This window comes from Trachinotus anak, unplaced genomic scaffold (assembly GCF_046630095.1).
Source record: "Trachinotus anak isolate AG129_WGS33_773 ecotype Australia unplaced genomic scaffold, CSIRO_AGI_Tana_v1 ptg000003l, whole genome shotgun sequence".
Taxonomy (NCBI): Eukaryota; Metazoa; Chordata; class Actinopteri; order Carangiformes; family Carangidae; genus Trachinotus; species Trachinotus anak.
The window spans coordinates 2,335,244-2,356,728 of NW_027273854.1; the positions used below are offsets into that span (position 1 = coordinate 2,335,244).

At 42.9% G+C, this 21,485-nt stretch overlaps 2 protein-coding genes across 8 annotated transcripts in view; one reads left to right on the forward strand and one right to left on the reverse strand.

The window, feature by feature from the left end:
* Nucleotides 1-18,617, forward strand: atxn2l (ataxin 2-like). 5 transcript variants are annotated; one of them, XM_071465140.1, is made up of 23 exons: nt 1-321; nt 618-675; nt 1,929-1,985; nt 2,097-2,168; nt 2,309-2,516; nt 4,308-4,426; nt 5,375-5,466; nt 5,871-6,077; nt 6,520-6,824; nt 7,476-7,553; nt 7,991-8,146; nt 8,559-8,636; nt 8,761-8,822; nt 9,060-9,403; nt 9,611-9,680; nt 9,924-10,085; nt 10,167-10,230; nt 10,686-10,852; nt 11,181-11,310; nt 12,401-12,513; nt 16,278-16,460; nt 16,761-16,929; nt 17,107-18,617. In XM_071465140.1, exons 2-23 carry the CDS (start codon nt 631-633, stop codon nt 17,163-17,165), a joined length of 2,940 nt encoding a protein of 979 aa, XP_071321241.1. In that variant the 5' UTR covers nt 1-321; nt 618-630; the 3' UTR covers nt 17,166-18,617. The 5 variants fall into 5 exon arrangements, with proteins under 5 accessions (XP_071321241.1, XP_071321247.1, XP_071321235.1 ...); XM_071465146.1 differs by having other exon boundaries at nt 1-303; XM_071465134.1 differs by having other exon boundaries at nt 1-236.
* lat (linker for activation of T cells) overlaps nt 18,003-21,485 on the reverse strand; it is a 14,674-nt gene continuing 11,191 nt past the window's right edge. For 2 of the 3 annotated variants that reach the window (XM_071465393.1, XM_071465401.1), the window contains exons 10-14: nt 21,170-21,199; nt 20,976-21,056; nt 19,607-19,675; nt 19,437-19,510; nt 18,003-19,357 (exon numbers count right to left, since the gene is read on the reverse strand). In XM_071465393.1, the coding sequence (XP_071321494.1) occupies nt 19,346-19,357; nt 19,437-19,510; nt 19,607-19,675; nt 20,976-21,056; nt 21,170-21,199 (266 nt within the window). In that variant the 3' untranslated portion in view covers nt 18,003-19,345. The remainder of the gene's footprint in view (nt 19,358-19,436; nt 19,511-19,606; nt 19,676-20,975; nt 21,057-21,169; nt 21,200-21,485) is intronic. The other variant, XM_071465411.1, reaches the window with a different exon arrangement.

Sequence of the window (21,485 nt, forward strand, 5' to 3'; positions counted from 1 at the left end):
AGTGATTTTATACATTTTCAAAACTCCCAGAGATACATGTGGAAATATTTGACCGGATTCGGATGTTCGGAGCCGTGTCACATGATCAGGATTTGCCGGGTTCTGACAAACCGAGCGCACCCGGCGCTGTGTTTTGTTGTTGTTTTTCAGCGGTGTATCGTGTTTGGCCTGTCAAACCGAGTGACTTTACACCGGGACGACGAAACTGGAGTATCAGGAATGCACATGACTAAAAAGTATAATTTATAACTAAGACTTGCTCACCTGTCAGTTTCTAATGTGATGACAGCAGCGTTTCTAGCGGTTCGTCCGTGTCTCTTGGTAAAACTCGACGTCTACGCCAAAGCTAGCTAGCTTAGCTTACCTAGCTAGCTGATCTTACTACTCTGTACAACATCTTTTAGATTCTCCGACTTCATATTTAAGAGAAACTGTTAAGAATATGGTAGTTAATTAAATTTTTATCAAATTGTGCCCTGACAGTCTGTTTAGTTGCTGGCTCGCTAGCTAGAGAGGTTGTAGTGTTACCTGTGTGGAGCTTGTTTTTATTGTTCTCACTGAAGGAGGAGTTGACATCTTTAGCTGTTAGCTTACTATTATTTTTTCACCTTTTGCAGGACAAGGAACACAATGAAACCGCCGTCGCAGACTCAGTCATCTCCTGTAAACAGCCTGGTAAGTCGAGCCTGCTCGGTGCGTCTGTTAACGTAGTGAACTGTGATTGTTGTTAGCAGCTGATTAATTATTTATCCCAGCTAGGTGTGTTCATGCTTGCTTGGCTTGCTCTGAGGTAAGAGTGATTTTTAACTGAGCAGTAGATCTTAAACATCCTTTTTTTCAAGTGTTGTCACTGCTGACAACAAGCAGCCGGTCTGCTGAAGTCTCCTGAAGTAATACATCAGTGTAATAATACTAACATTTTATTCAAGTTTTGTTTGTTTTTGGTTTTTTTTGTTGCTGTCAAAAGTTTAAATTTAGACTTGTAAAAAATTAAAGAGTCTAGTCTAGTCAGTTCAATATTTATACCTTAAAATGCAACTTTCCTTAGATCCTTGATTCAGTTTAAGGGAAAACTCAAATTAACAGGAAAAAGAACCTTAATGGGAAAAAGGGAAAACATCAGGAGGACCAACAGAGGAGGGATCCCTTCTCCAGGACAGACAAAAATGACTGTGATGAAACAGCACTTTATTATGAAGGAAACACACAGCGTGTTGTGTGTTCATGTGTTTGGAGTGAAGAAGAAAAGGGGCCAAAGCTTTCACCTAAAATCTGCTGAGAATCAGACAGAATTAATTTGTTTTGTTCACTAGTGAGCACCGACAACTTTATTTTTACAATGTATAACTACATATCGAACGACTATTCCATCCTTGATTAACCGTCCAAATGCTTTGTTGATTATTTGTTTGCACTATAAGATATTGGAAAATAGTAAAAACTGTCACTTCAAAACTCAGAGGATACGTTTTCTATCATGAAAGACAAAGAAAAGCCAGAAATCAGAATCAGAATCAGTTTTATTGCCAAGTATGTTTCCACATACAAGGAATTTGTCCTGGTGATTGGTGCAGTTGGAGGTTCTTGGAGGTTCTTGTAAACAACAGGTTTACACAGTTTTAGTTTCTGCCTGTATGTGGGAATCAGGTGGACCATGACATGGTCAGAGTGGCCCAGTGCAGCCCGGGGGACGGCGGGATAGGCACCACTGATTGTGGTGTAACAGTGGTCCAGAGTGTTCCCCTCTCTGGTCGGGCAATTAACAAACTGTCTGTATTTGGGCAGTTCGTGGCTGAGGTAAATATTTTCATTTGAGAGGCTGAACCAAAGAATTTTGGCTTTTTGCTTTAAAAAAAAAAAAAAAAAAAAAAAAAAAAGGATGAAGTTGATCAATGTAGATGACGCTGTCTCATCATCTGTATTTGCAGGTGTTTGAAGGTGTTTACAACAATGCTCGGATGCTTCATTTCCTCACAGCAGTCGTGGTGAGTAGTTTGCTCTTTTGTTGGTATCAAGTCCTGGTTTAACTAGATTTTTTAAGCAGATATTTGCTGTAAATGACAGCTAAAGAAAGTCTTCCTCACTGCTGATCACAGGGCTCCACCTGTGACGTGAGAGTGAAAAACGGCACGGTGTATGAGGGGATTTTCAAGACTCTGAGCTCTCAGGTAAAAAAAACTCTCTACATTACACAGTCTCACCTGAACTGAACTTCACTCTTACTACAGTCACACAAGTTCCATGAAAGCTCAAAGCTACAGCGATCACTGAACTGTGATTTATTTGTGTGTTCTCCTCTGTCTACCAGTGCGAGCTCGCCGTGGATGCTGTTCATAAGCAAAGTGAGGGAGATAAAGGTGGGGGAGCTGAGGACGGAGGGGGAGGAGGAGGCAGCGGTGGCGGAATCCAGTCCTCGATGCCAAAAATTGAGGATATCACTGACACCATGATCTTCAGCCCAACTGACCTGGTCACCATGACCTGCAGGGATGTGGATCTAAACTTCGCTGTGAGAGGTAACAGACTAGCAGAGGGACTGTTGGACTGTGGGGGAGGGAAGTCAGTATTATATCTGAATTATTATGATTGTTAAAGAATTGTTCAACACTTTGGGAAAAACTCTTATTTACTTTATTATGTTTGTATGTTCTGCACAGATCTGGGGTCAGGACATGATTAGCCTAGCTTAATATAACGTGGAAAATGGGGAAGCGGTTAGCCTGGTTCTGAGCAAAGATCAAAAATCCACACTTCTAAAGCTTAATGATAAACATGCTGTATCTAATGTGTTTCATATGCACACAAACAGAAATGAAATAATGTGTAAATACCACAGCTTTTGGTTTTAGGAGGAGTCACAGACGTACCCTTACACCTCATTGAAACAAAGCTCTGTTCTGCGAAGTGTTGAAATTTAAAGCTCTTTTATCATGTAATGATCTTTTAAAAAGGCCCAGAAAAAATGATTGGTGTCCCTTTAGAAGTGGTGATAAACGAGTGGATTGTAGTGATGTTATCTTCAGTTAGTATCACAGGTGTCTTTAATCATATAATGAGTCATTCAGCCTGTTTTAAATAGAGAAAGGTGCTCATTGTGCTGTTTGGTATCACTGTGTGCTCCACACTGAACATGGCCAAGAGAAAGAGAAGAAGAGAGCTGTCTGCGGAGACAAAGAGGAAAATAATTGACAAACATGGTAAAGGTAAAGGCTACAGGCTATGTGCTCCTGTTAGCACAGATATTGAACGCAGCCAACCTCTGTGGATGAAAGGAAAATTGAACAGAACAGTTTCTCAGGTTCTTTTCTGGTGACGCTTGTAAAGAATCATCACATCCTGTATGAAAAGGTTGGATGATCTTCTCTCTGTCTCTCTGAGAAGCGTGTTTGCATATGTATTTGTTTATCAACAAGGCCCTCATTGGAAAACTGCCTTCATATCTCACTTCCTGTTTGCTCCACTGGACCACATGACTCCAGGACTAATGAGTGGCTGATGCTCCAATGTTCCTACTGTTCATACTGAACTTGGAAGATTTGCTTTTAGCTTCTCTGCACCATCCACCTGGACTCACTACAGAGCACTTCAAAATTAATTTGTTGACCTCTTGGTCATTTTAGATTCTCAATCTCTAACCTTTTAATTTCTGTTTGTACCTCCTTTAATTGGTTCTTGTAATTACAGATTTTTTTATTTATTGTATTTATATGTTTGTTTTAATTGATGTTCTTTTTTGGTATTTTTATCTACTCAACGTCTTTGTAAATGAGGGGTTCATTCTGTCTGCAGACAGATGAAACTAAATAAGAGCTTTTCAGTCATTTCAGCTCTGTGTTCAGAGAAGAAATGAAGCTTTACAGGAAAAGAGCACCATCCTACTGTGAAGCATTGAAGAGGCTCGGTTATGTTATGGGGCTGCTTTGGCACAGGGAGGCTTGAAATCAGACTGAAATCAGATTATCAAGGCGTTCTACAGTGAAACATACTGCCCAGTGTCAGTGTCTCAGTCATTGTACCGCGTTTAAGAGGAGAATGACCCAAAACACACATCTGAAAGCACCAAAGAGCTGACGCTCATAGCTGAGAAGGAAACCATCAAACCTGAACATCACAGAACGTCTGTAACATCAACGACCACTTTTCACTGGATGAGACGTCTGTAATCAGGCAGTTAAATAACAGACGGACACAGATAACATTATGAGAGGGGACACGTGCATAAGCATCATAGAAGCTTGTATGTGGTAAAAGTTACTGTGAATAACTTGTGTGTGTCTGTGTGTGTTCATGTTTTTGTGTGCGTACAGAAACGTTCACCGACACGGCCATCAGCTCGTCGCGGGTGAACGGGGAGCACAGGGAGAAGGTGCTGCAGAGGTGGGATGGAGACGGCAATGGAGAAAACTTCGAGCTGGAGTCAGACGCAGTGAGGAAACACACACACACACACTTAACACAGATGAGCCAAGATATTGGGATCACTCACAGATGAATAGACAACAACAGCAGACATCAAGGTCTAGTTTATATTAGACAGTAAGTGAGGATTAGTTCTTGTTCCCAACCTGTTGGATGTGAGAGAAATGTGCAGCTTTAAACACCTGAGTGACTTTGACAAGGGCCAGAAGACGAGCATCTCTGACACACCGAGCCTTGTGCTGTGCTCCCAGGCAGCAGTGCTCTGAGGAGGGCCAGACCGTGAACCAGAGACAGACTGTTGAGGAGGTGCTGCAACAAGTCTGATCCACGGTGGCTCCACCTCACAGCTAAAAGGACCTTCAGAGGTCTTGTAGGGTTCACGTCTCGGTGGGTCGGAGCTGATAATGTTTAGGTTCATCAGTTTAGACAAACACAGGTTTCACCAAAGAAGAGAAGTGACCAGTGACTCCGGTTAATGGATCATTTTCTGGAGGGAAGAATTCAGTGAACAAAAGAAATCTGTTGTGTTGGTCTGACACATCAGGGGTTATTAACTTGTTCCAGATAAATCCGTATCAGCTCATGTTTCTGACAATAAACAACAAAAAGACATGTTTGAAGTTCTTTAGAGACAATTTCTAATTTTGTCATTTGTCCACCAGGAGGCACTGACAAGTTTATTTTTACACCTTGAACACATAATACGTTATCTCGTTTTCTTGTCTTAATTATTAAAAAAAAAAAAAAAAAAAAATATATATATATATATATATATATATATATATATATATATATATATATATATATATATATATATATTATTATGATGTAAATCTTTGTCTGTGTCCTGTGGCTGATATATATTGTTAATTTTTAAACTTCTTATTATCATATGAGCCTGGATATCTCCTCCTCTGTGTCCCCGCATCATGTTTGTGTTTTTCTCTCTTGTCAGTCAAACGGCTGGGACGCCAACGAGATGTTCAAGTTTAACGAGGAAGCGTACGGCGTCAGGTCCACCTACGACTCCAGCCTCTCCATGTACACGTGAGTGAGATAACCTCTACCATCATGTACAACTACACTTTACCATCAGCTGAGTCATAGGTCTGATCTCAATCTGCTCCTGGTTGAGGTCTAATTTATTCGTTTCCTCTTCCTCGTCCTCGTCCTGATCTAACAACGTGAGTTGACTGGGTTGTGGACGCAGGCCAACAGTCCTCTACAGCTCCTCCTTATTAACCTGCCCACAGAATCTGTGTCACTCAGAGAAATATCACATTACAGATGATAAAGAAGCTGTAATTATTGTTTCACTGTGACTTTAAGAATCAAGGTAAAATCAAGGTAAATAAAATAAAAAATTTAATTAAAAAAAATTAGGTGTCTGACCAAACACTCACTTCCAACGTGACCCTGCTGATAATCCTTGTCCTGCTTGGCCTTCCCAGCATGCCTTTGGAGAGGGGGAACTCTGAGGTTTACCGGCAGCGTGAAGCGCGAGCAGCTCGGTTAGCCAACGAGATCGAGGGCAGCCTGCAGTATCGCCGGCGGGTTTCTTTAGAGAACGACGAGGGCAAGAGCGAGGAGGAAAAATACAGCTCTGTGGTCCGAGAGAGGGAGGACAGGGCCAGCCCCGGATTCTCCTCCAGCGGAAGGTAAGAGCAGCTTCACTATAAAACCTTCCATAATATACCTCTCCTTCCTCCTCCCCAGGATATCTGCAGGTCTGGAAAAGTCTTGAAAAACACTGATTCCAAGCTTTAAAGGTTTTAAAAAGTCTTCAATAAAAAAACAGGAAGTTGTTGTGGGGGTAAAAAAATGATCCATATACACTCCAGACCACTGACCAGAGCAGTCGATGTTTAAAACCAGAGTGAAATAAACAAAAATGACTAAAATGAAGCTGAAGGTTGAGTTCGTTGTTGTCAAAAGACTAAAGCTAAGTTAAATCAGGTTCCAGAGTTTATACATGAAACTAGAAATCTGTTCACTGTCCCTGCTGGGTTCACGTACCACAGTGATTCCTCTCTGATTGAAAACTGGACTTCTCCCCAAACAGCTGACAAGAGTCCTTCTCATCACCATCTTGTTTTCCAGGGAGGGTAAATACGTTCCCAGAGCCCGAGAGATCGGCCTGTCTGCTGGCAGCGCGAGGGCCGGAGCCTCTGGGCGAACCCCATCGACGTCGACCTCGTCCAGGCACCCGCCGCCCAGCTCTTCCTCACCCAAGCCGCCTTCCGACAGGAGCAGCCCGCTGTCCGTCAGAACGGCCTACTCCCCACACCAATCACAGAGCAGCCCGCCTGCAGCCAGCAGCCCACCCTGCACCAATCACGTCCTCCCACACTCCCTCTCACATCCTCAGGCGCTGGCCGACACCACCCGCTCGTCTGTTAACGGAGGTATGGAGGGGTTCCAGGTTGGAGGACTGGAATAAATTCTCACATAACAGAGATTGCCTTCATTTATTATTAAATAGTCTAATCACTGATTTCTTGTTTAAGTTTAAAGTTTAAATAGATTTTATTTTATTTCACGTAGAAGCTGTTTTCTGATTCCTGTTAAAGGTGATGTAGCCTCTCAGGTGTTTCCACTTATTCTGAAAGTACGGGACCAACAAACTACACAATCTGAAGTTAGCATGCTAATCAGCTATCCCCGTGCCATCGCCACCCCGTCTTATAAGACCACTCTGTAGCTCAAGAGGTGACAGTGAGTCAGTGTAGCGTCCAGAGGAGGAAGAAGTGGCAACTGCCAGCAGCTGTGAACCTGAGTCACAGCGACGTTCCTTCACTCTTTACTCTCCCTCACCTTCCTCCACCTCTCGTCCTCTCCTCCTTACATCTTCCCTTTCAGTAGCAGCCATGGAGACATGAGACAAAACTAATGTGAGGCTGGACAGTCGAGGTCTCCCACCTCTGGTCTCCTGTTTTCTCTGTTGGTTGTTAATGTTACGTTGCATTTCAAGGCTTCCTCCAGTTCAGTGTATAACTAGTATACTGCTCTTCTGTGTGTGTGTGTTTTGGTTCTGACTGTTCATCTCTCGTCTTCAGTTGCGGTGAGAACTTCCCCCAAATCCCAGAGACTTCAGAGAAATGTGCGGCCCCCACACTCCCAGTCCTCTCCTGCAGGTACACACACACACACACACACACACACACACACACACACACACACACACACACACACACACACACACACACACACACACACACACACACACACAAACTGCTGTGTAAGCATTTATGACAGATGACGGTTATCTTTTTCTGGTCATGATTCACTTCATGAACAGTTTTCACTTCGTTTGCTTTGCACAATCAATCAATCAGTCTGTCACAGAAGACAAAGAATGGAGCTTCTGTTCTTGGCTCTGCCCCCCACTGTTTGTTTTTTTCATTTACTTTTTACCAAAGCGGTCTGAGTAAATCTCATGGACCAGTTCTGGTCTGTCTGGACCCTCAGGTTACAAACTTAAGGCCCAGTTTGTCTCAGACAGACCAGCTCCTCCTCTTCACCTTCCCTCCATCTCTGTCTCTCTCTGTTCATCGGTCTCTCCATCCTGCAGTCTCTCGTGCTCCAAAACCAGACGCCCCTCCCCAGGACCTCCCCCTGGTTGGCCCTGCCTACCTGGACTCCTCACCCTCCACTGTCACCACGGCAACCTCCACCACCACCACCGTCACCAAACCCTCCGGCCCCACCCCTCTCTTCCCTGTTGATGGTGAGACATTATTAATTTATATGAAGTTCTCAGGTCTGGACTCAAACAGTTTAACAGGAAACTGTGAAGGTTTGAATCAAACTTTATAAAAACAACAGCCTCCTGTGGTGGAGGCTCCGATTGACCTCGAGCCGGTTCAGCAGGTTAACAAGTGACAAGTTGTTGTGAATAAACCAACATTACTCACAAACAGAAACATTACATATTTTTATTATATCGTCATAGTAATCAGAGGTTGTCTCCATTATTTTGACTGCTGGCTGTTAAGTGGTTAAACTGATGCACTATTCATCTCAGACCAGGTTGTTTTCATTTCTTTATTTTTATGATTTGTTATTTGAAGGTTAGTCTGTGTCAAGGTGATGTCAGAATTATCAAACATGTTAATAGATTCAACCTTTGTCTTCCACAGTTAATGAAATCCTGAGTTCAGCAGCTAAAGAGCGAACTGAGAGTCTCTCTGGCCCACAGGACGGGAAGAGCAGCAAAGGTAAAAGACCTCTGTCCTTCTTCTTCTTGTGCCTTTTATTCTTGACCTGACTGAACACAGGCGTCAATCAGCTGTGACACATAAACATTTGTCTTTAAAACACCTCTGTCTCTCTTTCTATCAGGTCCATCGGTTCAGCAGAGGTCTCAGCTGGAGGAGCTCCGCAAGTTTGGGAAAGAGTTCAGGGTAAGACCGCGGAGGTTTCTGAGGGTCAGGGGGTGACGTGAGGGTGGGGGTCCTGTCAGAGGGTTTTCTAACAAGACAGTGGCTCAGGTCTGGGCTCAAATTTTAGAGATGATATTATATCTAAAAGTTGAGTGTGTTCATTGTATCCAGAAACTAGCAGGTGATTGGATGAACCATCTGTCTGCCGACATCTATCACAGCTGCAGTTTTTCACTGGTCATCTTCTCTGTCTGGCAGCTTCACCCCAGCTCCTCTTCCTCATCGAGCCCTGCGTCTGCAGATCCTCCTCAGCACAGCTCTGCCCCGCCTCCCGACTCCTCCTCCTCCTGCTCCTCATCCTCCCCCGGCCCGCCTAAACCTGCCACCTCCCTCACCTCCTCTGCACAAGATACGCTGCAGACCACAGAGGCAGCTCCACCCACCACAACACCTGCTGCTCTGACCCCTCCGGCTCCACCTGGACCCCAGTCCTCAGGGCTGGAGAGGGCGCAGCCTGGGACGCCCCAGCCGACCCAGACCGTCAGCAGCGGTGAGGAGCCCTGTTCAGAAAGCAGTGAGCGAACAGAGGCTGTAGCTGCAGTGTAAGTAACTATGGCAAAACATCCACTAAGTTTGTGTTTACATGTATGTAGCCTCCCATCTTTTCAGCGTCCTAACAGTTGTTACTGTTTTATATTATTTTAAATACTCATATTGAGTTTCTGCAACAGCTCTGAAATTCTCGTCTCTGTTCCTGATTTTTCTTGATATATTTTTGTAGCTGAATGTCTTTTTTTTTTTTTTTGCAGGCAAGTGAAAAACTCAACACTGAATCCAAATGCGAAAGAATTTCTTCCCGTTAAAGGAAACACACCACTGGTTAGTTTATTGAACACACACTTTTTCACTACCTGTCATGTATTGTGAGCTCAGTATGAAGCAACAAGTCTGATTTAACAGAAAGACTTGGACTGTGTTTATTATTTAATTATTATGTTCGTCTGTGAGGAAGCTTTCAGTCATTTATCTTAGACAGATTATTAAACTACAGAACAAACAGCTGAGTTTGACTCCAGTTTAACTTTTCCCTCTGATTTGATTTCTTCTTCTGTGGTGTGACAGAAACCTGCATCGACCCCCACTCCTCCTCGACCAACCCCTCCCAGCCCCTCTGTGGTGCTGCCTCCTCCTGGACAACAAGGAGGCGGGGCCATCTACAGCAGTCCACCTGGACACTACCTGTCCTACGTCTCTCCCATCCCCATCCAAGGACACTCGCTCCAGGTTTGAATCTCTCGCTTTAGTTCGGTCACCAAGAACTTTGTACTGTCTCACAGGTAAAATCTAATCTTATCATCTCCTCAGGCTCCTCAGATGTACCAGTACACCATGTCAGCTGTGAACCAGGGCAAATACCCCAGAGCCAAAGGTACACACTGCACACACATGTAGGTCTGGGAAAGACAATGGTCTAGACAATTATCACAAACAATAATGAGAATAATTAATGATAATTAAGTTATAATTTTGTTCTGCATTTGAGTTAAAACTCATCTGCACAATCGCTCTGTGAGGCCTCTGATTCCTAAAGCTGGATAAACAGCTGAAAGATGACGCTTCCTGTGCTGAAGATGAGAAACACAACAAAACGTTTCCACATTTGAAAAGGTGACGTTATCGTCCCACTGAGTGGACACAAAGACAGCGTCTGCGCTCACAAACATGAAGCTAGTTGTGGAAACAGTTGCTCCTGTCTGACATTACTCTGTGATAAGAGCTCAAAAAGTAGACCAGCTCCGGTGTGCAGTAACCAGTGTGTCAGAACGTCCCATCCACGTGCTTCTTTTATTCCTGGTAAAACACTGACCCCCTCTGCTGTTTCAGGGCCGGTGGTGGGACCCCGCCCAGAGCACCACACCTCCCCAGCCTCCCCCATGATCTCAGCTGCAGCCTCTGCAGCTGGACCCCCGCTGGTGGCTTCTCCTTACCCCCTGTCCTACCTGCAGTACGGTCAGGTGATCCAGGCCATGCCCCCTCACTATCATGGACAGGTACTGAGGCAGCAAACCACTGTTCAGCTCTAAACGATGTGTGATGAAATATTCTGTCAAAGGATAAAAACTCATCACTGAAGTGGAAAAGAATAATTTATCACCCAGAAATGCTGTGAGGCATTGTGGGTAAAGTGTTTGTTTGCCCTCTGGTGACATGGAGGTGGTGTGAAGTTGTTAGATTTTTATTTTTTTTTGTTCCATTACAACAAATTTAACGTAAATGAAATGTTTTCTTTTTTGTTTTGAGTTGTTAATAAAGGTTTTTTTTTTTGTTTGTTTTTTGTTTTTTTGTTAACAATATCTATTTTGTCTCTCTAATTCTCAGACTGTCTACTCGATGCTGCAGGGGGGTGCAAGGATGCTCACATCTGGGGCCCCTCCCCAGCCAATGGGTCATGGCCCCCAGTATCCCGGCCAGGCTGAGGGCCTACCTGGGCCACAACAAGCCATGTATGGTAAGCAGAGAGGACGAGTGATCAGATTCGGCCTGAAGGGAATTATGTTTTTTTTTTTTTTTTTTTTTTTCTACTAAACAAACCATAAACATTATGATTATCGTTTGAACATAACGTTGTGATTGTTCATCTTAATAAGTCACCAGTTGTGAATTCAGAGCTCTGAAAGGAAAGGGTGTGATATAAAATGTTCTTGTGGTGAACACAAGTCAAAACCCACGTTTATCTCTGATGCTTCAGTTCTTATCAGCTTCATACGAAAATCAACTCCACACCCACAGTTTTTCACTTCGGTACATGATACTCGATGACGATGAAGTGAAAGTGCGACTGTGTAGATTGATGCATTTATAAATATGCATCCTGCATGTTTGAAACTGTGGGGAGCTGGGAGGATACTCACTATATGTTACTACAAAATATATTTTAAAAAAATATTTTTTGTAGTTGTTGTTGTTTGTTTTTTTTTTGTTTTTTTTTTTTCTTCTGGAATTAACTGAATAATTTTAGGTTTTGAAAAAAACAAGTAGAAAATTTACTTTGGCCTTTTTCAAAATTTTCTGACATTTTATAGACAAAATGATTAATTGATTAATCGAGAAAATAATTCCCATTACAGATACAACACATTATCAATAATGTAAATAGGAAAAAGAATTGGTCCAAGTATGGAGCCCTGTGGGACACCTGTGTTCTGTCCAGCAGGGACCGTCTGTGACCAAACCCTAAGGATGTAGTTTGTGTATAAGATCAACTGTGTTAAACACCTTTTGATAGGTCAACAAGTGTTGTGCACAGCAGAGACAATTTTGTGTTATACAGTTGCATAGTAAGCTTTTATGTCCAATTTACAGGATTTTAAATTAAACCATGAATATTTTTCTTTTTAAGTCCAACAAAGAGAAAAAAACCTTAATCAGATCAGTATTTATCAGGAGCTCTAATGTAAAGATGTTTTTGTTTTGTAAGAATGAAATCACAATGAATATATGGGGAAAAAAACACTTAGGACAACCGTTCTCTCTCTCTCTCTCTCTCTCTCTCTCTCTCTCTCTCTCTCTCTCTCTCTCTCTCTCTCTCTCTCTCTCAGCTCCTCAGTCGTTCTCTCATCACTCGGGCTCCATCCATCCTCAGCCCTCCAGCACCCCCACTGGGAATCAGCCCCAACCCCAGCACACGGCACCCAGTCCAGGACACTCTCAGGTGGATGCTGCTGCTGATGTCACAATTTCTGAAATTAATGTGTTTATGTTGTTGAGGAAACAAGCTGTAGAAAAAAACATCTTGTGCATCTTATGTTAAAAACCTTTTGGCGGCTGATGTCAGAGCTGCATCAACACAGATGGACTTTTCTAAACAATCTGGCTTTTTAGTACAATCACCAGTTAATGATGAGTCCACCAGCATGAAGGTCTTTGTGTAGCTGTAAAATAGTTGGTGGTAAAGCATAAGGAAGTTGTAGTAAAAGAGGCTAAAAAACAAACGCTCTGTAACATATAACAGTTTGACTCAACCAGGCAACGTATTAAACTCTTTGTAAAATTTAATACAATAGACCGTATTGTTAATTATTGAATTCTGAAATGGGATCAGAACATAAAGTGGTTCACATGCTTTTTATCGTTGGAGCTATGTGAGGCAGTTTTGGCCGCTGGGCTACAGAAAGAGAAAAACAAATTTTAAGTTGAAGGTAAATTTCCTGCAGCCTGAAGAGGAGCAGGTTTCTTCTGAGGACTAACAGGTACCAGGTCTTTGTGATGTCCTGACGTAGAGTCTTTTCTCAGCTCTCTCTGCTCTTCCAGTGAAGTGTGAGGTGTTTATCTTCAATTCAATTCAATTCAATTTTATTTGTATAGCGCCAAATCATAATATACATTATCTCAAGGCACTTTACAGGGTCAGGTCAAGACCTTACTTTGTTACAGAGAAAAACCCAACAGTTCCCACAACGAGCAAGCGCTTGGCGACAGGGGGGAGGAAAAACTCCCTTTTAACAGGAAGAAACCTCCAACAGAACCGGGCTCAGGGTGGGCGGCCGTCTGCCTCGACCGGTTGGGTTTAGGGGAAGATAGAAAGAGGGGGAGGGGGAGGAGAGGGGAGAGAAGAGAGAGAGACCAGGAACAGCTGTGTCGGTAATGGCGTTATTAATAATAAAGACAGGTAATAGTAATAGTAAAGATGAGTAGTGGTGGATCTGGATCCTGCTGTTCCCGAGGCAGAGATACCTGCAGAATGAGGACAGAGAGAGGGAGAGAGAGGAGAAGCACAAAACTACGGGAGAGAGAAAAAAAAAAAACAAAGTTAATGGCATGAAGTCATTGAGAGAGAGCGGGGGAGAGAGACAGAAATAGGGAGAGAGCGCCCAGTGAATCATGGGAATCCCCCAGCAGTCTAGCTCTATAGCAGCATAACTAAGGGATGGGTCAGGACATACCCGAGCCAGCCCTAACTATAAGCTTTACTAAACAGGACAGTTTTAAGCCTGATCTTAAAGGTAGAGAGGGTGTCTGCCTCCCGAACCCACACTGGGAGCTGGTTCCACAGGAGAGGAGCCTGATAGCTGAAGGCTCTGCCCCCCATTCTACTCTTACTAACTCTGGGAACCACAAGTTGACCTGCATTTAGAGAGCGAAGTGTCCTATTGGGAAAATAGGGAACTATAAGCTCTCCAAGGTACGATGGTGCCTGACCATTAATGGCTTTGTAGGTGAGGAGGAGGATTTTAAATTCTATCCTGGATTTTACAGGGAGCCAATGCAGAGAAGCTAACACAGGAGAGATGTGATCTCGTTTCCTAGTTCCTGTCAGTACTCGTGCTGCCGCATTCTGGATCAATTGGAGGCTTTTTACTGAATTTTTGGGACATCCTGACAATAAAGAGTTACAGTAGTCCAGTCTTGAGGTAACAAATGCATGAACTAGTTTTTCAGCATCCTTTAGACATAGAATGGGTCTGATTTTAGCAATATTGCGCAGGTGGAAGAAGGCTGTCCTAGAGACTTGCTTTATATGTGAAGTAAAGGACAAGTCCTGGTCAAAAATGACACCAAGGTTTCTGACTGTAGCACTGGAGGCCAAGGTGATGTCATCCAGAGTCAGTATATTATCACATAGTGTATCTCTGAGGTGGTTTGGGCCAATTACAATAACTTCAGTTTTGTCTGAATTTAAGAGTAAGAAATTACTGGTCATCCAGATTTTTATGTCCTTAAGACACACCTGAAGCTTGGCTACCTGGTTAGTCTCACCTGGCTTCATGGATAAGTACAGCTGGGTGTCATCTGCGTAACAATGGAAATTCATCTGGTGCCTCCTAATAATGTTTCCCAGAGGAAGCATATATAGACTGAAGAGTATTGGTTCTAGCACAGAACCTTGTGGAACTCCATGACTGACTTCTGTGATGATAGAGGAGTCATTGTTAACATGAACAAACTGGAGTCTATCTGACAGATATGACTTAAACCAGCTTAGTGCGGTTCCTTTGATGCCGACCATATGTTCTAGTCTCTGTAATAAAATCTTATGATCGATGGTGTCAAATGCGGCACTAAGATCTAGTAGGACAAGTATAGAGACAAGTCCATTGTCTGAGGCTATGAGGAGATCATTGGTAACCTTAACCAGAGCTGTTTCTGTGCTATGATGGACTCTAAAACCTGACTGAAAATCTTCAAACAAACCATTCCTGTGCAAGTAATCACATAACTGGCTTGCAACGACCCTCTCAAGGATTTTGGAGATAAAGGGGAGGTTGGATATAGGTCTATAATTGGCTAAAACGTCAGGATCAAGAGTAGGCTTTTTAAGTAGAGGTTTAATTACTGCAACTTTAAAAGCCTGCGGTACATAACCAGTTGATAAAGATAAGTTAATCAGACTTAATATAGAGGTGTCAAGTAAAGGAAAAACCTCTTTGAACAACCTTGTTGGAACAGGGTCTAGAAGACAGGATGATGGTTTAGATAAATAAACTGTTGAAGTGAGCTCAGGGAGATGTACAGGAGAGAAACAGTCAAAATATAAGCCAGTTACAGTTGACTCTGAGGCTGCTGAACTGGACAATACATCTGAACCAGCTGTGGGGAGGAGATGGTGAATTTTTTCTCTAACAGAGACAATTTTATCTGTAAAGAAGCTCATGAAGTCATTACAACTGAGGGCTAAAGGTATAGATGGGTCAACAGAGCTGTGGCTGTCTGTCAGCCTGGCTACAGTGCTGAACAGAAACCTGGGATTGTTCTTGTTTTCTTCTATCAATGATGAATAATAGGATGTTCTGGCTTTACGGAGGCTTTTTTTATACGCCAATAGGCTGTCTTTCCAAGCCTTTAAAGATTCATCCAGGTTAGTAGAACGCCACCTTCTTTCTAGCTTCCTTGAATTTTGCTTTAAAGCTCGTGTTTCTGAGTTGTACCATGGAGCTAGCCTTCTCTGACTCACTACCTTCTTCCTCAGAGGGGCCACAGTATCTAGAGTTGCACGCAGTGAGGCTACAGTACTATCAACAAAATCATCAACCTGTGTGGCTGTGAAGTTAAGAGAGCTGTTCCCTACTGCATTGATACATGGCAGTGGGCTAAGTACTGATGGGATCCTTTCTTTAAATTTGCTAATGGTATTGTCAGAGAGACACCTGCTGTAATAGATTTTTTCCCCAGATGCTGTGTAGTCCATGACTGAAAACTCAAATGTTAACCGAGAATGGTCAGATAAAAGAGGGTTTCTGGGAGAAACTGTTAGGTATTCAATGTCAATCCCATAAGTCAGAACCAGATCAAGGGTATGATTAAAAGAGTGAGTGGGTTCATTAACATGCTGAGAGAAGCCAATTGAGTCTAATAATGAATTAAATGCATGACTCAGGCTGTCACTTTCAACATCTACATGAATGTTAAAATCACCCACTATGATGACTTTATCTGTGCTAAGAGCTTGATCTCAGTATTTTTGTTTTCCCTTCTCAGTCGAGTCAGGGTGGTCCTCAGCCCCAGTCCATGTTCCACTCTGGAGGTCTTTCGGCTCCCACTCCTCCTAACCTGCCGCCGGGACACAGCTCCCCACAGGCCTCCTACACCATGCAGGGATACGGCCTCCCCACCCACCAGCAGCTGCCCCACGGCTTCCCTTCGATCAGCCAGCTCACACAGGTCGGCATGAACAACAGAGGCGTTGAATTCATGAGTTTGTTGTTTGCTGATGAAAAGTGAAAACAAAGGTGTTTGAGTGTGCACAGAAAAATGACGCCGCTGTCGTACAGAAAAGAAAGGATCAGATTTTTATCTACTTTTAGCTGATAAATGCTCCAGTGGCTCAGGGCGTCTCCAGTGTTTTCACGTGTGAACGGTCTGTTCAGATTCAGCCGGATGAAGCTCAGATTAAACTTTCTGCCTCCGGACATGATGCACTTCAGTTCTGGACTCAGGTTGTGTCTTGTTTGTCTCCTGCAGGCTCATGTCACAGCAGGCATGTCAGGACCTCACCACTCTGCTGGCCACGGCCCCCCGCACGTCATGCTGCATTACGCCCCCCCTCAGCAGGGCAGCAGCTCCAACCCCCAGCATGGCCCGCCGCCACAACAGGGAGCACCACAACATTTCTACATCGGGCCCCACCAAGGTAAAACAAACCCTGATTCCCTGGTTTCACAGGGGGTTTCGTACGTGTCCGATTCAAACACTAAATGCTGAACTACTCCCTTAAATTATGAACTCCTCTCCCCTTTATTTGAATATTCGAGAAATGGTTTTAACTGTGTGTTTGTTTGTGTGTGTGTGTGTGTGTTGTGTCTTCCAGCTGTTCAGGTTCAGGCTCACCCGACCCAGCAGCTGTCCTTCCATCCCTCTGCAAACTGAACTGTCCTCATCACAGCTGGATTCAGGAGCGAGGATGGCAGCGTTACTGTGTGACGAAACCCCAGAATCCCAAACGGTTCACAACATTCCCACTCCCCCCCCCGACGTCAGATCATCATGTCCCTGTTTTTACCCAGGTCTTTTAGAGCAGCAGGAGAAAGTTTCCTGGATTTTAACATGTAAGTACAGACTGTTTTCACACATGGACATGAAGCTGGACTGAAGACATAAACTGGTGGAGGAAAGTTTTGGACTGACGACAGTGGAAACGTTTTTTTTTCTCCCCGCCCCACCTCTGTCCTTTTACAGACAAAAACAAGTTCATTAATAATAAAACCACTGAAAAAAATACTCTTACTTATGTCATACTTTTCATAACGTAACATGTTAGCCAGGCTAGCTGCTTCTCTCAGTCTTTATGCTAAGCTAGGCTAATGAACTCCTGGTTTTGCTCTGAATTTAGCGTACAGTCATTGTATCAGTCTTATCATCTATCTCTCATCAAGAAAGTAAATGTCAGTTTCTTTAATTATTTAATGTAGAATAATGAGTCATATTTTCTAAAGTCATGAAATGTTTTAGGTGCGTTAGGACTTAGACAGAACGTGATTTGCGCCGCGGTGTCGCAGCAGTTGCGGAGGAAAAGAGCAAACATAGGAGTTTTCGGTGTTCGTCGTCACGGTGTGCAGCGGTCGCGGCGCAGCCATTGAAAATAATGGGTTTGAGAGCACAGCCGCCTTCTTTCTAAAAGTAACTTAACATTCACAGAACTTCAACGGTTCACTTTAATTAAATGAAATTAGCGGTTGCTAGAAGAAATGAAATCTAGTAGAGTAGTGACGTTTTGTTTAAGGTTTAATTGAACTGTAGTTACATTGATGGATGACAGATCCACAGACAACATGATAACAACACATAAATACACTGTAAAAATCACTTGCATTAAGACATTCTCAGGAGTGTCAGTAAAATCAGTAAAGCTCGAACATCGGTCCCTCTACACCTCTCACCCTGTCAGACACACTGGATAGAAGTGAGGGAACCAATAAGAATATTTAAAACCTTTTCCAGTTAAAAATGACAAATGTACTTTAAAAAAAAAACTACAGAATTTAAACAGAGACAAACAGACTGACACTGAACTGACAGAATGATGGGGCGGGGGGGGGGGGGGGGGGGTCTCTGCCCTGAGAAGCTGCTGACACATCTCAAACTGATTATTATTCTGGATTTTAATTTAGTGTTCCCAACCTTTGACTGGTGACCTCTGGTGACCCTCATCACAGGTTCAGTCTGTGTGGACCAGTTTAACTAAACAGATTTTTTTTCCTTTTCTAATAATTTCTAAAGGTCAAATATTAGCGCAAAGTCTCAAGAAGAAAACATACATTTATGGAGTAAAAATATTTCTTCTCTGATCTACAAGGTTTGTGTTTTTTTTTTTTTTGTTTTGTTTTTTTTAAATCTAAAAAAACAATTATTGGATGGATTAGCCCTTGTTTAAATCGGAGAACAAAACTCACAAAATACACTCAGCTTTCAGTTTATTGGGAACACCTATCTGAGACCAACATAGTCTAATCCAACAGTCCTGTAATAAACCCTCTTCATGGAGGTTCTAATGTTCAGTTTTTATTGAATCTGTTTCAGAGACATGTTGATTCAACTGTATGATCATTTCTGAGGATGTATTTTGTTTTATTTTACTGTGTTACTGTATCGGTGAGGGTGAGCTAAACATCACCTCATCAGTTCCACAGCAGCATTAACTACAGCCTCAGAAATGATCACACAGGTAAATAAACACTTGTTAAAACACAAATTGAACACTGGAGGAGGATTATCACAGGACTGATGACAGTGAACTCATCACTGGTGACTCAGTTTTCTGTGCCTGGTTCCTGGTTTGTACTTAAATCAGTATTTTTCTCTAAAGATCCTGATAAAATTCAAACCTCTCACTGGCAGGATGATTTTTTTTTTTTTTTACCTCCATTAATCAGAAAACAAACTCAGCCTTTTTCCTTCAGTTTTAGTTCATCCATAGTCAGTTTTCCTCCTCAGTTTCGCAGCTCTTTAAACATCGTTTATGGTGGAGAGAAAAAGTGAAGATGGCCGTTGAAAAGCTCACTGTGGTCTGAGGTCGATAACTTGTCTCCGTTGCGTCAGTCTGTGTCCCGTCATGCTCTGAGCTGGTGAGAGGAAAAAGAAAAATGTGAGCGGCTGCTGCTGCTTCAGGGGGAAAACATCAGTGCTCTTGTTTAAACTTACCGGTGGCTGGTTGACATAGTTCCCCTCGTCGTCATCATCAGTATCGGTTTGAATGGACGACTCTGACGTTGCGTCTGGTGCAAAACATGAAATGAGAACTCAGGTTAAACCGACGTGAGACGTTAAAGGTACACTGTGCAGGATTTGTCGGTTCCTGTTTGTAAACACACCATTCACAGTTGGCCCCTCCTCCCGGCTCGATGGGCGAGAGTGAGAGAAAACAGTGGCGATCAAGTGAGCTAGAGAGTGAACGAAGAGAGGGAGCGGCGTTAGCGAGAACAAAGCAGTGAATCAGAGGAATAAAGCGTTATTTTCTGACTCTGGTGACTTTCTGACGTTTGCACAAATAAACACAACTTAGCTCCGCCCTCAGTCAAACTGAACCCCCCCTCTCTCAGGAGCTGTGGTTGTGTAGGGGGCGTTCATGAGACAGTCCAGAATGAATGAGGGTCAATTTTGATTGTTTTCAATACAAACCTAAAGATAACGGACGTAGTTCCATTAGATTCTATTTTTTCTTTTCATTTGTAGTCAAACACCTTTCTGTACGTATTTGTGACGTCGGGCACCACAGCCACATTACAGCAGTCGCCATTTTGGTTCCCAACACTAATCGAGCAGCAGCCACTGATCGTCACCATGGACACAACTCAGCTGGAACCAGCTCGAACATCTCACGGCTTCTGATGCAGCAGATGCAAGTTTCTGTTTTTATTTTTCTTAAACCACGTTCGTTCGACTTCATTTCAAAGAATGTCTTTAGACCCCAGCTGCCATCGAGGAAAGGTGTTAATACTTTCTCAGACAGAAATGTAAAAGCCAGAAGCAACAAGCTGACAGATCCAAACCACCTTCTCAACCGAGACGAGGACGTTTCACAGTGGTAAGTTTTTATATTTCTGATGTAACATTATATTTGTCAATTTTCTGCATCATGTTTTTCAGTTAAATGAGCTGTGAAACTGTCCAGTTTGTGAACATGTTAAACAGTGATGTAGATCAGTTACGGAAGAAAAACCTGGAAATCAAATGAGACATTTCAGGGCTTTGTAACTTAGCAGAACTGCGCAAAAAAGCTATAACACGCTAAAGGCAAAATCCCCAAAAGCATTATTTGGCTATTGTTGTTAAAAAGACGTTTAAGAAACTTAGAAGATGAATAAATTATATAACTTGTCTTTTCAGACCAAACAGATCAGTGTCAACAACCTTCACTCATTCAACCATAAACAATTCAGTTATATCTCCAGGCTCCTGGTGCAGAGAAGTTAAGTCTTAAAGGATTCTGGAAATACCTTCAGGACAGTGATCAATGTGTTGTTAAATGATTTTTGGTTTTTTTTTAAAGATTGCTGTGTGTTTATCTTCTTGGAGAATCAGATGCTCAGCTCTGTGACATGAACACAACCAAAATACAAGACAGGCACAAACTAGGGCAGCAGGAGACCTGCGATGATGTACTGCAGGGCTTCCTGTGTGAAACACCACAGAGGAAGAACTCAGCATCATATGATCTGTACAACTGGACCTCTAACTCACTTTGAGGGTTCTTTGGATCCACATTCAGATAGTCTCGCTCGTCTTCAGGCTCCTCCTCACTTTCCTCTTCTTCTTTTTGATCTTCAATGTAAAATCGCATGAACAGTGTTAAAATGAGATGAGGTTATTTGACAATTTCTGTCAGTTTCCTGCGGTAAATTAATGAAGAATAAAAAAGACCAGGTCCTCCTCACCTTGAAGGTTCACGTATTCGTTCCGAACATCTGTGGATGAAAACAAACGGCTGATGAGGACCGTGTTTACATTTTCATGTCTTCCTCCAGTTTCCTTTCTTATGCTATCCTTATTTTTATTTCTTCTCCCTTTGATTCCTCGTTGCTTTTTGTTTCTTTCTCTCCTTCCTGTCTTTATTAAACGGATGAAGACTGAAGATCACTGTCATATCTCACAGTGGATAAATTGGAGACGGGGTCAGGGATGGGTTCTTGCACCTGTATCACTGACCTGTTTTTGTGGTCTGAGAGTCTGAGGAATGACACACATGCTGTA

Coding starts and splice junctions, on each gene's coding strand:
- atxn2l (XM_071465134.1), top strand. CDS start 37: ATGTGGAAATATTTGACCGGATTCGGATGTTCGGAGCCGTGTCACATG. Junction 6,825..7,475: donor CCGCTCGTCTGTTAACGGAG/GTATGGAGGGGT, acceptor TCTCGTCTTCAG/TTGCGGTGAGAACTTCCCCC. Junction 16,461..16,760: donor CGATCAGCCAGCTCACACAG/GTCGGCATGAAC, acceptor TGTCTCCTGCAG/GCTCATGTCACAGCAGGCAT.